The sequence below is a fragment of the Anas platyrhynchos genome, chromosome 3 (genome assembly GCF_047663525.1).
Source record: "Anas platyrhynchos isolate ZD024472 breed Pekin duck chromosome 3, IASCAAS_PekinDuck_T2T, whole genome shotgun sequence".
NCBI lineage: Eukaryota > Metazoa > Chordata > Aves > Anseriformes > Anatidae > Anas > Anas platyrhynchos.
In genome coordinates, this window is record NC_092589.1 from 20,359,456 (window position 1) to 20,372,509 (window position 13,054).

At 42.7% G+C, this 13,054-nt stretch overlaps 1 protein-coding gene across 1 annotated transcript; it reads left to right on the forward strand.

Moving 5' to 3' along the window:
- Positions 1-1,832: 1,832 nt before the first annotated feature.
- On the forward strand, positions 1,833-11,119 carry ATF3 (activating transcription factor 3). The gene is made up of 4 exons (XM_027453696.3): positions 1,833-1,960; positions 6,312-6,555; positions 7,108-7,215; positions 8,178-11,119. The coding sequence occupies exons 2-4, from the start codon at positions 6,316-6,318 to the stop codon at positions 8,373-8,375; spliced, it is 546 nt and encodes a 181-aa protein (XP_027309497.1). The 5' UTR covers positions 1,833-1,960; positions 6,312-6,315; the 3' UTR covers positions 8,376-11,119.
- Positions 11,120-13,054: the final 1,935 nt, after the last annotated feature.

The window sequence follows — 13,054 nt, forward strand, 5'->3', positions numbered from 1 at the left end:
GTCAGGGGAGCTTACTCCTGCCGTCTGCAAAGTGCACGTAATTGTTTGAGAGCAGGGTACAACTGTACCTGCTCCAGGGGAAAAGCTGACAGCGTTAGTCCCTTTCCCAACAGATTTAATTTCTCTTTCTTTCTTTCTTTCTTTCTTTCTTTCTTTCTTTCTTTCTTTCTTTCTTTCTTTCTTTCTTTCTTTCTTTCTTTCTTTCTTTCTTTCTTTCTTTCTTTCTTTCTTTCTTTCTTTCTTTCTTTCTTTCTTTCTTTCTTTCAAGCAGACAACTAAATGTAAAATAGGAGCCCTGTGTTTGCAAAGTTGAGCACGCTAGCACTGCGACACTTAGAAAGCTGAGACTACAGTTCCTGTCTGTGTGGCTAACATGCACATTTCTACATACATATATAAATACATATATATACATATGCACACACCCATGCGGGCACAAGCACACAGAGGTGAGATGCAGGCAGTCTGACTTTCAAACCAGTATAAGAAATCAATGTCCTTGATGAAATACTTCAAGCAATTAATTCATCTCAGAAAACACCACTTGAGACCCAGCCCCAATTATCAAAGTACAGCCACGTGAACACGATGAAATTAACTAACTGGTTGGGGCACTCGATCGGGGTATGCCTATAGGACGTGAATGGATTTATTGGTGGTGTCGGGACGTCCCCAGGCTCTTGGTGAGCTGAGCGGGGAGACCCAAAGGCTGTTGTAAGGACAGGTTTGTATGCGCTGGGCATGGAGCGGCAGTGCATTGGGTAACGCTGTGCGAAGCTCCCCATGAGCTCCTCCAGCTTTGGGTAAGTGCTTTATTGACACATCTATTTTCTAGTGCTTTGGGGGCCGTTAGGAGGCGAGTGCTGTCATTGCACAAGCCAGGAAGCGATGGAAACAAAAAAGAACAAAACAAAACCCCCTTCACCACAGCCACTACCATATGTCCCTATCTCCTATGGGAACTCTGGTTTTCCCTGGAATCACAACGACATCGTGTGCTGTTGTCTTTTAAGAGAAGGTTTTTTTTTAATTATTTTTTTTTTTTTTTTAGCCTTGTGTAATTTCATTAACCGGGTCCTTCCTGTTTCCTTCAGCGTAAAACCCAAAGTCTTCCTCTTCAGGGTGTAAAGCCAACTTCTAGCTGTCATCTCAAGCAGCACGGCGGGAGCGCGTATGCCGGGGGGGACGGGAGGGGGGGCGTTAAACAACTTTTTATGTAAGGAAGAACCACGTTTTCCAGTCCTGTCGGAAACCACACGGTGTTCACTTACGTTTACCGTTTCCGAGATACGGAAAGGACTTTGATATATATATATGTTTTTTTGTTTTTTTTTTTTTTTTTTTTTTTTTTTTTTCCCCAAGCTCCGGAGCCCCGGTTTCATTTTAGTGTTTTTAGTTTTTTTCCCCCCAAATCCGGGCTAAGATGAAGAAAGGAGGGAGGAAGGGAGCGCAGAGGGGGCCGGGGACGGCGGCTGCTCCCGAGGGGGTCGTCGGGGGTCCCAAGGGGGTCTCGCCGGTGTCTCTCCGAAGTCTCTCCGAGGTCCTTCGGGGGTTCTCGGGGGCTCCCTCGGGGGTCATTCTGGGGTCCCTCGGGGGTCCCTGCGGGGTCCCCCCGGCTGTGGGGCTGCCGGGGGTCCCGTCCGGGCCGTCGTGGTCGCGCCCCCCTCCCCACGCGGCTGGCGGTGCCGGGGAAGCCTTGCATCAGAGCGGCCCCCGCTGCCCCCCCCCGGCGGCCGCCCATCTCTCTCGGGGAGGCTATTAATAGCATGACATCAGCCCGGGACTCGCCGCCAGAGTAAATACCAGCGCTGCCCGCTCGGCTATATAAGGGGGGTGATGCAACCGCGGCCACAGGCAGAGGCGCGGGGAGCGCGCAGCGGGCGCTGCTCTCCCGACGGCCGAGCGGCACCGGCACCCCCGGCACCCCCGGCACCGGCAGCGGGGAGGCAGCCCGAGGAAGGTAGGGCAGCGGCGGGGGGACCGGGAACCTCCGTGCTGGGTGGGGGAGGATTTCAGCCGGCTCCGCTGCCGGCGCTGCCCGGAGCCCCCGGGGATCCCCCGTCCCGGCTGAGCCCCCGTTGTGGGGACCCGTCCCCGGGGGAGCCCCGAGCGTGGGGGACCCCTCCCGGCTGAGCCTCGGGTATAGGGGATCCCCTCCCGGTCCGGGCAGTACCGGGGGGCGGCGGGGGGATGCCGGCTGGCCGGGCACCGAGCCCCTCCGACGGGCGGCGGAGGCAGCCGGGGGGGACCCCCGTTGGGGGGGCGGGTGGGAGCCGGGGAACGGACGGACGGACGGACAGACAGACGGACAGGACAGACAGACGGATAGGGGCTCGCTTGCCGCCGCGTCCCGCCACCCCGACGTGCGGGAGCTCGGCTGGGGAGCTGTTGGCCAAGCCGGCCGGGCACGGCACAGCGGCCAAGGGGGCAGAGAGAAGGAGTTTTCCTGTCGGAAATGGATTTTCCTCCCGCTCACCGGCTCTCGGGCTGCCGGAAGGCGGCCGAAAATGAGCCGGGAGTGATGGGGGATGTCAGGGAGCTTAAGGTCAAGCGGCGTGCACGGAGGTTGTGAACTGTAATTGCTCTTAATGCTGTTTAAGATTAACCTCAATGGTTAGCGGGGTTTGTTGCATCAGCACCAGAGGAGAAGGAATTCATGCAAAGAAACAACCGAGAGGCGCAGTCAGGCAGCTGCAGCTGAGCAGGGGAGGAAAGGCTCGAAGCAGGCGGTTTTAATGCTGGGGTGAAGCAAGACTGCACTTAACCGGTGGAAGTGCACAGCTAGGAGCCGGGTCCCAAAGTGAAAGTACCGGTAGGCGAGATGTAAAAGTTTGACGTGGGTGGGAAGAGTCACCCACAAAACAACAAGCAAAAAGCAAGGGGGGAACACAGTGTTTTGAGCCCACCTGGGTTTGGAGGGCACCGGTAACAGAAGCTGTTCTGTCCCGGAGAGCTCCGAAAGTGAGGGGAAAGCAATGAAGTGTTAATTCACACCGGGAACAAGCTGTGCCTTTATGGGTCAGGTCCGTGAAATGTTCGGCACCTTCAATTTCAGTAACTTCAGAAGTACTCAAAATAGCCTGCAGCCGCCGTCCATGTGCATGGGCTAGCGAAGTAAACAGATAGTATCAGGAAGCCCAGATGTAATCGCAGTTTGGGGCTAGATACTCTTACTGCTTTACAAACCCAGAAAAAAAAATGGCACGCTCATGAGCTGATACAGGTAGGATTGGGGCAAAAATGGGGGAAAAGGAAGGGCAAGCTGCTGCCTGTTCTAATAGCAAACTCTAATTTTTGTTCTTGTAAAACATTTCAAAAAGGAGACCTGTTCCTCCAAAACTGGACAATGTCTGCCTTGTTGTTATGAAAAGGGAACCTGCCTAACTCACCACATAGCTTTGACACGAGGCTGAGTATTTTTGAGATCCATACCGTGGTGGCTCCTGACGATCTCAGCTCCCATGGCCTGGGACCTTCCAGTGCTGGAGCCCTACCCTAAAGAGCCCCAGGGCACAAACTCACTGCCACAGCTCTGCCAAACTTGGCTCATGGCTGAAACCCTCAAGCCAGCCTCAGCCCCCTGGTAGGCCCTCCTTCCCCTAATGTCTGAGTACGTGGAGATGCCTTTCAGGATGTCTGGAAGGTCAGTGAGCTGGTCAGGCAGGACAGCAGCAAGTTTCTACAGTCAAGGACACTTCCCCTCCCTGGGCTTCCCCTCCCAGTGGCCACCATCCACTTCCCTTTTACTAAACTAGTGGCAGACCGAGCAGTGTACCTGAGTACACTGTAGCAAGGTCTTGCTGGTGCTCGTGGGACACTCAGCACTAACAGAAATACAGGGTTGACACAACTGCTCAGAGATGTAACTAAAGTATGGACATTCTTGGGTTCCTCTGGTGCTACTGCTGACTTTAATTAAAAGTTGACCTAAGCCGAAAAGTAAATGAACAAACCACCAGCGCTGGGAAATGCTTACCCAATTAATTATTTTGTACGCTGGAGAAATGGGTTCATTGCTAATTTAAGACTCCTGGTTTGATTGAATTACACAAAATTAACTTTGTCGAATGAAGCCATCAGCAGGAGCCAAGGAGATTGGCAGTCGGTGAGCAGGGCTGAAGCTCGTGCTTGCAATGAGGGGTTTGGTGTCATCCAGAATTGGCCCGTTTAAATGAGTCAAACGGATGAATGTTGATAAATGATAATTAATGCTGGGAGGAGTTTAGTTGGAAACTATAGCGCTGTTTCTGACTTGGGAAAGAGTAACTGCTATCTTTCTGAGATTATAGGATTAAACAGTATCAGTACTTCAAACGTGACTCATGAGCAGGGGCTTTCTGAAGAGAATTACATAAATTTCCCAAGGTCTTTCTGAATTACAAATTGTTCCAAATAATTTCCTCATCTTTAATAGCTACGGGTGAAATCCTGGCCCCACTGAGGTCAACAGAAAAACTTCTCTGGATTTTAGTGGGGCCAGGATTTCACCCCCAGGACCTGGGAAATCTTTGGCCATTCTGTGGTCACTGAGACTGAAGGCAAGGAAACCTCTGCAGCTGGACATGTATTTTTCTGCAAACTGGCACTTTTCTGCCCTCAAATTTTTATGTTTACCTCGTTTAGTGATGAGGCAGATTCTACTCTAATTTGTACCAGGGTGGATTTACAGTGTATTTTTAGACATCTCTGAGCGAAATCTATCTTCTTGTCAAAGCACGTGACCCCAAATGTTTCTTGCTGGGTCACAGAGGTAGCTTATGGGGAACCGTACAATTTTGGGTTGCCCACGTGGAAATTTAACTTACCCACATTGCCCTACCCTGAGGCAACTATTTGCTTACCTGCATTAAGTTAATTGCAATTGACTTTGCTATAATTCTTACAGTTCTAATCACGAAGAGATAACACATACTGTAATTACCCCTATAGACATAAAAACAAACAAACAACCCAAAACCCACACACCAAGGAAAGCAGAAAAAACAATATAGTAAAATCCAATTAACAAGAGTTGCTTTATGGATAAGGGAGGTAATACAATCTGTTTTCCTATGGATTTGCAGCTTTTGGCCCTTGGGCCACCCACAAAAAAAAAAAAAAAAAAAAAAAAAAAAAGCTCAGCTTTCTTCCAGACCTCTTATTTCACCTCTTCTGACTGAGAGATGGTTCATGTTGTGCAAAGCTGTGTGCATCTGCTAGCTAGGTTGCCCGTGGTGTTTGGATGGCTGACTGCTGAGTTTTGCCTATTTCTCCCTCAGTGGGGTCACCAATTTTCATGAAGCATATAAGGGGGCCTCTCTCCCGCTTCCAAAATTGGCTAAAAATTAATGAAAATGACTAAAAAGGGGAAAGTTGAGAGCACTGTCAAATACATTCATTTCCTTGGGAAAACTACAAGAAATGAAGATCCTCCATGGGTGTCCATTAGTGTAATTCCACTGAAGTCTCTGCAGTTACACTCTTTTGTAACAGCAGGAGGTCTGACCATAAATATTGAAGAATTTAAAGCCTCTTGTTGAGGGCAGATGAGGACAGTTTCAGATTTTACAAGGGTGAAGGAATGAAACAAATGGCATCACATTTTTTGTGACTGCTTCCCTCCAATTCAGTTTGTACTTGGAAGGACCAGAGCACGTATAGATTTCCACCTTTCTGACAGCTCTTATTGTGAACTGTTCTCCAGGAGTTTGTAACCAGGTATTAATACATTTGTCCAAAACCAAGCATGATGAGCATTTTGTGCTCATTCTGTCTTGGTTAACAAACTTTAGCTTCTGGTAGAACTGTAAGCCTTACCTAAATGTAGCTGAGAGAAACTTATGCTCTGCCCTTTTCAAGCAGTAATTTTGTGGTGGTATAGCTGTGAGGATGGAAATACTCCTTCTGTGCTTTAAATAGTAATAATACTTGCTTTCTGATATTTGTTCCTTATTCTCTTTATGTTTCTATTCACTTTATTCTCATTTGCCACACACTCCCAGTTTAGAACTTGACATTATACATGTACACAATTTTTCTCCGCATTAATTTTCAGAAAGATCTAGAAGTTTTGTGGTGTGTTAATATTATTACTATAATTATCATTTAAAAATACCTCTTGAAGTTACTCTCAAGCAGAAGGTTGTAGTAATGACTGAACTCCTATCTGCTTGACTCCAGTGAGTGACTGGGATTCATGTGGAATGTGGGCTGAAGCAATGCAAGAAATACAGTACTATTTCATCACAGTATGAAATATACCTCTAGGAGATATTGTTTGCCTCTCTAACGTTGTTGAAAAACTGTTCTTGTTATCTCTTTTTACCTTTCAGCAAAATGATGGTCCAACACTCAGGCCAGGTATCTGCATTAGAAGTCAGCGCCTCCGCAATTGTTCCCACTTTGTCCCCTGCAGGGTCACTGGGGTTTGATGATTTCACAAATTTAACCCCACTGGTGAAAGAGGAACTGAGATTCGCCATCCAAAATAAACGTCAGTCCCACAGAATGTCTTCCACATTGGATACGGTGACTGCTTCTGAAAGGCCGATTGAAACGTCGGTCATGAAAACAGAGGTACGGCTCTTTATACAGCATTTCAGTGTGAACGGTTAGGTCTCTAAGCAAATTTCACCAGAAGAGCAGTAATTATGTCAAATACAAACAACCCTCTCCACCATTTAAACATGTTAGTTTATTTGATCCTTTTAAGCCTGTTGTTTTAAGCCTTGGTTTTCTGTTTTGTGCTTCTGGGAAATTCCTACGGTATTTCTCATTTCTCTTGAAACCTATAGCTTAATATTTTATTTTTAATTATGAGCTAAGGACAATGTTACAGATTAGCAAGCGCTAAATCTGGTTTCCCTGCCTGTGTGTGGCTGCACTTGGAGTAAGGTGACTGCAGTTCCCTATTGGCGGGGACAGTCGGGTGGGCCCTGTGTGGGCTACACCGAGGAGGACATGGCTGTGCCGTGTCCTAGCCACCAGATTTTTAACTCAAGACAACGGTCTCAAAGAAAAACATTCATACTGCAAAGTGAAGAAACAGATGAAGTTAGGGAAATAGTTACACCTTGGTCTGAGCCTCCTGAAGCTCACATTTTGCGTGTATCTTTCTTTATGGGATAGTTTTCTCCTGAAGAGGATGAAAGGAAAAAGCGAAGAAGGGAAAGGAACAAAATTGCTGCTGCAAAGTGCCGAAACAAAAAGAAGGAAAAAACAGAATGTTTGCAGAAAGTAAGTGCCTGGCTTTATTTTATTTTTATAATCTGTCATCATACCAATAACAGGATGATTATATTTTTTAATCTGTCATCCTGAATAGAAACATATTACAGGAGTACTCTCCTAGTAGGAAATACAGAAAGATATCACCAAAAATTCTGTAAAACCTTCACAGTATTATTTATAAAAACTGAATATACTGTATATTGAAATCAAACCTGGTTAAAACTGGGACAAAGTGCAAGCATGGCAAAAGTGAAAAGAGAGTACTGTTTCAGTGACCATTTTCTTGTGTATGGGGATAATAATAATTGGAACACACAAACTGAACACCAAGAGAATTAAAATCTCATTTTGTGTAATATCCCTTGTGGAGACCAACAGACTAGAAACACCCCAAGTAATCTCTGACTTCCTTGGGAAAAGAGTGACACAGGAGCTTAGCCCTGAATTCTCTATCCCAAGCCTTCGCCTGATCTGCTATGATATAAAACACAGAAGCATTGGGCCTGTCTTCTCTTCTGTATCCAGAGGTTTAGAAAAAAAATCTATGTTCTTACTTTGCTAGCTTAACAAAGGTTTACAGCTATGTGACACGATGTACCACAGAGTTAGTAAGTGGCATGGATAATTTGGGGTCAACTGTTGACCCAAAAAGTTCAGAATAATTTTACAGAATATAAAAACATTGCTTTGGATGCCTGCCATTGTAAGTGAATGTAAATCTGAATTTGGCTTTTCGATGTTCATTACACCTCTCTAAAGGCCACAGATGGCAACTGTCAATTTGGTTTTTAAACTACTATCAACTGGGGGATGTATAGTTTCACCACTACAGGACACTAAGAACATGTAATTTCTTTCTCAGCTGGTCATATGCTTTCCCAGCAATAAAAAAAAAACCACTGCAACTATTAGATAATTAACTATGTGAAATGCTCAGTCTAATAGTTGTGTCTGTACTTTGTGACTAGGAATCAGAAAAGCTGGAAACTATCAATGCGGAATTAAAAGCCCAGATTGAAGAGCTAAAGAATGAGAAGCAGCATTTGATATACATGCTAAATCTTCACAGACCCACTTGTATAGTTCGGGCGCAAAATGGAAGGACACCTGAAGATGAAAGGAATCTTTTTATTCAACAGATCAAAGAAGGAACATTGCAAGGTTAAGTGATATGGCAAAGATGGAAATATGTAGTATGTTTTTAACAGCTACCAGAATCCACGGAGGATCTGACTTAAATGTGTAGGATTCTATTAGTCAAGAGCCTTTAGGAAGGGCAGATTGCTTTCTTGAGTGGAAAGAATCATTTTGGCTTGACAGTAATTCTTCCCCTTGGAAGTATGGTCTCAGTGAAATCGAAGAGCCTTCTGCCTCAAATATAGGTTTTGCACCTGTCATACTTGCTGTTCCTAGGAGCTACAGACAACAGCTTCAGAAGATTTAGCTCTCTGCTAGTATACAGTATCTACACTCACGACGTTTGTGCTAGGACACTATGACTGCCGGTGATGCACATGGTACAGACAGCTGTGCTGGATGGACACTACTTTCCTTGTGGCTGGTAGGGAAAGCAGACTGAGAGTATTTTTAAAGTTTTGCAGTTTCCAGGAGGATGGTTTCTGGCAGAGTGCACTGGTATATAATATTGCATTCTAACCTAACACACACACACACACAAACACACAAAAAGCCTTTAGTTCCAATTAAGCTTTGTAATTTTTTTCACAACACTTGTGTGGCTTTTATCTATGACTCATCTCAGAGACTGAATTTGACAAGTCTAGTAGGTGTGACAAAGAAATGTTTCTTGCAAAATTCCTTGTAGCTAAGTTCATATTTTATGACTTGGAACCCCACCTACCATCCTTTGGGGACTGTAATTTTTCCTTGCATTTCAGGAGAGTGTTTTGTGACTGGGTGAATTGGACCCACTGGAAAGGGAACTAATTATGAAGGGATTTTGATATGGGTTTTGCCCAAGCAAAGAACTGCAGGACTGAATCGCAGGCTCATGAATCATGAAAAGTTAAAATATATATATATATATATATTTGTCTAGGATCTAATCCTACAAGCCTTAACCCTCACTCACAGACGAGGTTCCATGGCTTTTAGTAGGTCTGGTTATACAGATAGTTCTTACAGGCATAAGGCCTTGACAAAGCTTTTTGCATCCTTGTCAGGATTACTTCCTTTTGCCAGATGACTCAGAGGGAAAACTTATGATTGCAGCTACTTTTATTTTACATTTGGGTGGCAACTACAGTCAATCAAAAGTATTACTTAGAATCTAAAGCAGACGAGAGTTTTGATGTAGTGAATAACTGTTCTTATTTTTTATTAAATACTAACCTTAGATGTTTTTGAATTGGTAGAAGAGCTGTTGGACAAAACAGTTGGAGCTACGAGTGTTTAAAGTCTGATGTTTCTGTGAAATTCTCAGATTGTTTAATCCTACGAAATATATCTTTTTTCTTTTTTTTTTTTGTAAAAGAAAATATTATCCTTATTTATCACTAATATCATAATGAGTAAAGTAAATAAATACTGCAAGCAAGATAAAACTGAAAACACAAGTGTTGTGCTGTCTTTTTACTTTTATCTCTTGGTGTTTAATATTATATATTCCTAAACTTCACTAGTTGTATTTAAGACACCAATACTTAAAACACTTATCCTTCATCATCTCCACAGATGAGGTCCTGAGTATCTTGAATGATTGGGTACAGAGATTATACCTCCCAAAATTCTGTATCTTGTTCAGTGGTGTCTAGCTGCTCAATGTCACAATTTAAATGAAGCAGACAATAATAATGGAGCTTACAGTACATAATATTTTACACCAGTTATGCAGTGTTGAAATTGTGGTTTTATTCTAAAGGCTAAACTTAAAGATACCTCAGCCACAAGCTTCTTACTCTACAAGTCCAGGCTGAGTGTATCAGATATCACACCTGATCCTTATATGATCTTTATATTCTGCAACAGAACTTCTTAGTAGATTTTCCTAAGATCTGGATATATTGTAATGTCCTATATCGTGTTTAAAAGATATGTACTTCATGTATCTGAAAAGTGAATGTATTAAAAAGACAACACACCAGGTCTGATTCTGTCCTGAGAATCCATTTTCTTTCTGTATGTTGGAAGGAGCTGCCATTGACTTCAATGAGAGTTTTTTTAATGTCCTGTAGGCAGAGTTTGGAGCCTCTGCTGCAATTTCACTGGCTCAGAGGGAAAGTTTCACGGGGAGTTGGGCCAGTTGTTTGTCAGACAACAGATTTACATGAAGTGTGTTAACAGTAAACTCGCCAAATGATTTTCATTGGTATTTGACTTCTCTATGGGAGTACAAAACTGAGGTGTCATTGTGGTATCGTACACCTCGGCTTTGCCTTCAGTGCGTCAAATACCAGCAGACAAGAGTTTGCCTCCTGTACTGTTATAAAGCGTTACCACAGAGACTAGAATATGATGACAGAATTCGTGTCTCTCCGTTAGGGAATTTGTATGGTTGCTTTTAACTGTATCACTGTTGACGCAGGCGTCATGCTTATGTTGCTTGATGTTATGTACTTAGCATGCCAGATGTTAATATGGTACCACTACTATTGTCAGAAGATAATGTATTTTTATTTCTTTACATGTGCAGACACAGCTGCTTTCTACTGTGTGTATGTGTGTGTGTGCATGCGTGCTCCTGCACGCTGCTGTAAAATGATGGTACTCAAGGTAATTTGACTATGTCCACAATAGCGTGTTTAAACAGCTAGACAGGAGCAGTATGCTGCATGAGTTTTCTAAAAGTATACTTTATTCAGGAGAACCTTTAAAATGCATTAAAAGTGGTTTGTTTTCTATTCTCAAGTTTGTTTTGATACTTTAATAAAAAATAATTAATATATATTTACTCATGTGTCATTTAATTCATTCTAAGCTTCCAGTTGCAGGAGCAACTTCATCTGCTTAAAGAACATTTATATATATATATTTTTTTTTTAAAAAAAAGCAGACACATCTTGTAGGTTTTCAACAATAAACATCAAATGAAACTGGTACTGTTCACTGATTGTCAAGGTGTAAACAAAGCTTTGTTATTACAAGGTTGATCATGAATTCCAGCTAATTTCTCATTTGCGTCCTAGGGCTTAGATTAAAGCACTGGAAATTAGAACTCCAGAATCCTTCTAAACCTTGCAACCCACCAGCTGATAGTTATTTCGGCTTTTTGATTACTTAAAGGGTTTAATACTTCTGCTTTATTGATTGCTTTCTATGGTTATATGGCAAATACTAAAGCAGTACTGCACAGAAAGGGCTTTGGCTTGTTTCTGTGTGTGTGTGTTTGTGCGTGCGGGTGTGTGTGTGGAGAAGCATGAGGAAAGATGAACAAAATGTTCTATCCTGCCTTTCCAAAACTAAGTATCTACACCCAGACAGAAGTCCCTGTGTTTTGACAGCCGGTGATGTGGACGAAAACTTTTGGCTTCAGTCCTTTGCAAGCAGTCATAACTTGTAATACAGAGGTCAGATAGAAGGCCAGGAGCTCCAGGGACCAGGAAATCCACGGCACTATTGCAAAATCTAGTTAAAAATATCAGCTGGAAGGAAGATCTAGGCTACTATAAACCTGGCAATGTTGAATACTTATTCTTATCGGTATATCCATTTACAGACCGGCAGTGCCAACATGTTTATTCCCCATTTCATGCATTCTCCTATACTTGTTATCAAATTTTAGTTTTGAATACTTTATTCACTTCCAATTTTGCAAATTTGTAGATCATGTGCCTGTCTCATTTTAGAAAATCTTATCAACAAAATTAGGGTAATGAATTCCTGAACTGGTATTTTACAATATTTTCCTTAGATGATATCATTTGAAATCATCCAGTTACACAAGCGACTGGTCTTTATGACATATTGCTAATAGAATAATTAATATTCCGTGAACTAAATAATAATTTGTATCTTCTCCTTAGGTCTTGTTTTAGGCACTAAATCTGTGTGTGTACAGGTCCATGAAAACCTTAAAGCATGCTTAGTTTTACTCTGTGCACTAATAAGGTAGATATACTTTTTTCTCTCTCTTCTCTTGATGTAAATGAGTGTAACATTGGAGGTAGGCAAAACCAGGGATTCACTCTAGACATTCATTTAATGAAATGGAACGGTAACAAATTTAAATGTAAAATAACTTTTCTGCCTGGTCCCATCAAGAATCTGAAGTTATTGCTTAAGGGGGTGGCATTAAAGTCACAGCTATTATTAGTTTTGCCAAAGAAACTGGATGATATATGGGTAATGAACATAAAACTGTACAGTTGTTAGAAAAGAGTTTTAAACACTAAATCTACGTCATCTTATATATATATGTGTGTGTGTGTATATATATATATACACACATCTCCAAATCCAGAATGGCAATTGTGTCTCATCCATTTTTTTCTTCAACTGGTGAGCAGTACATACATAGGACTAGGTATTAGTCTCATTCATTCTGGCCATTGCCATGTTTCTATGTTTGCCCAGTGCCCCCAGCTGGAGACCCTGAGAATCACATGATGAAAATCATGTTCAAGAATATTAATTTACATAGAAATACTTAGTAACATTCTTCACTGGCTCATCAAGGCATCAATATCAGATTTGTTTATGAAACAGACATCATTCCTTTCTGAAGTGTAGTTAAGATGAAGAGTGACAATATTTTTAAAAAATCTTATTGCTCAAAGTTCATTTCCCTAGTGGACACTCTGAGTCACAACTGCTGACTTTAGTGATAAAAATAGTTATTTACTAATTTTCACTTCTATTAGATCTTCAGAGCCATCAGTGTAAAAAG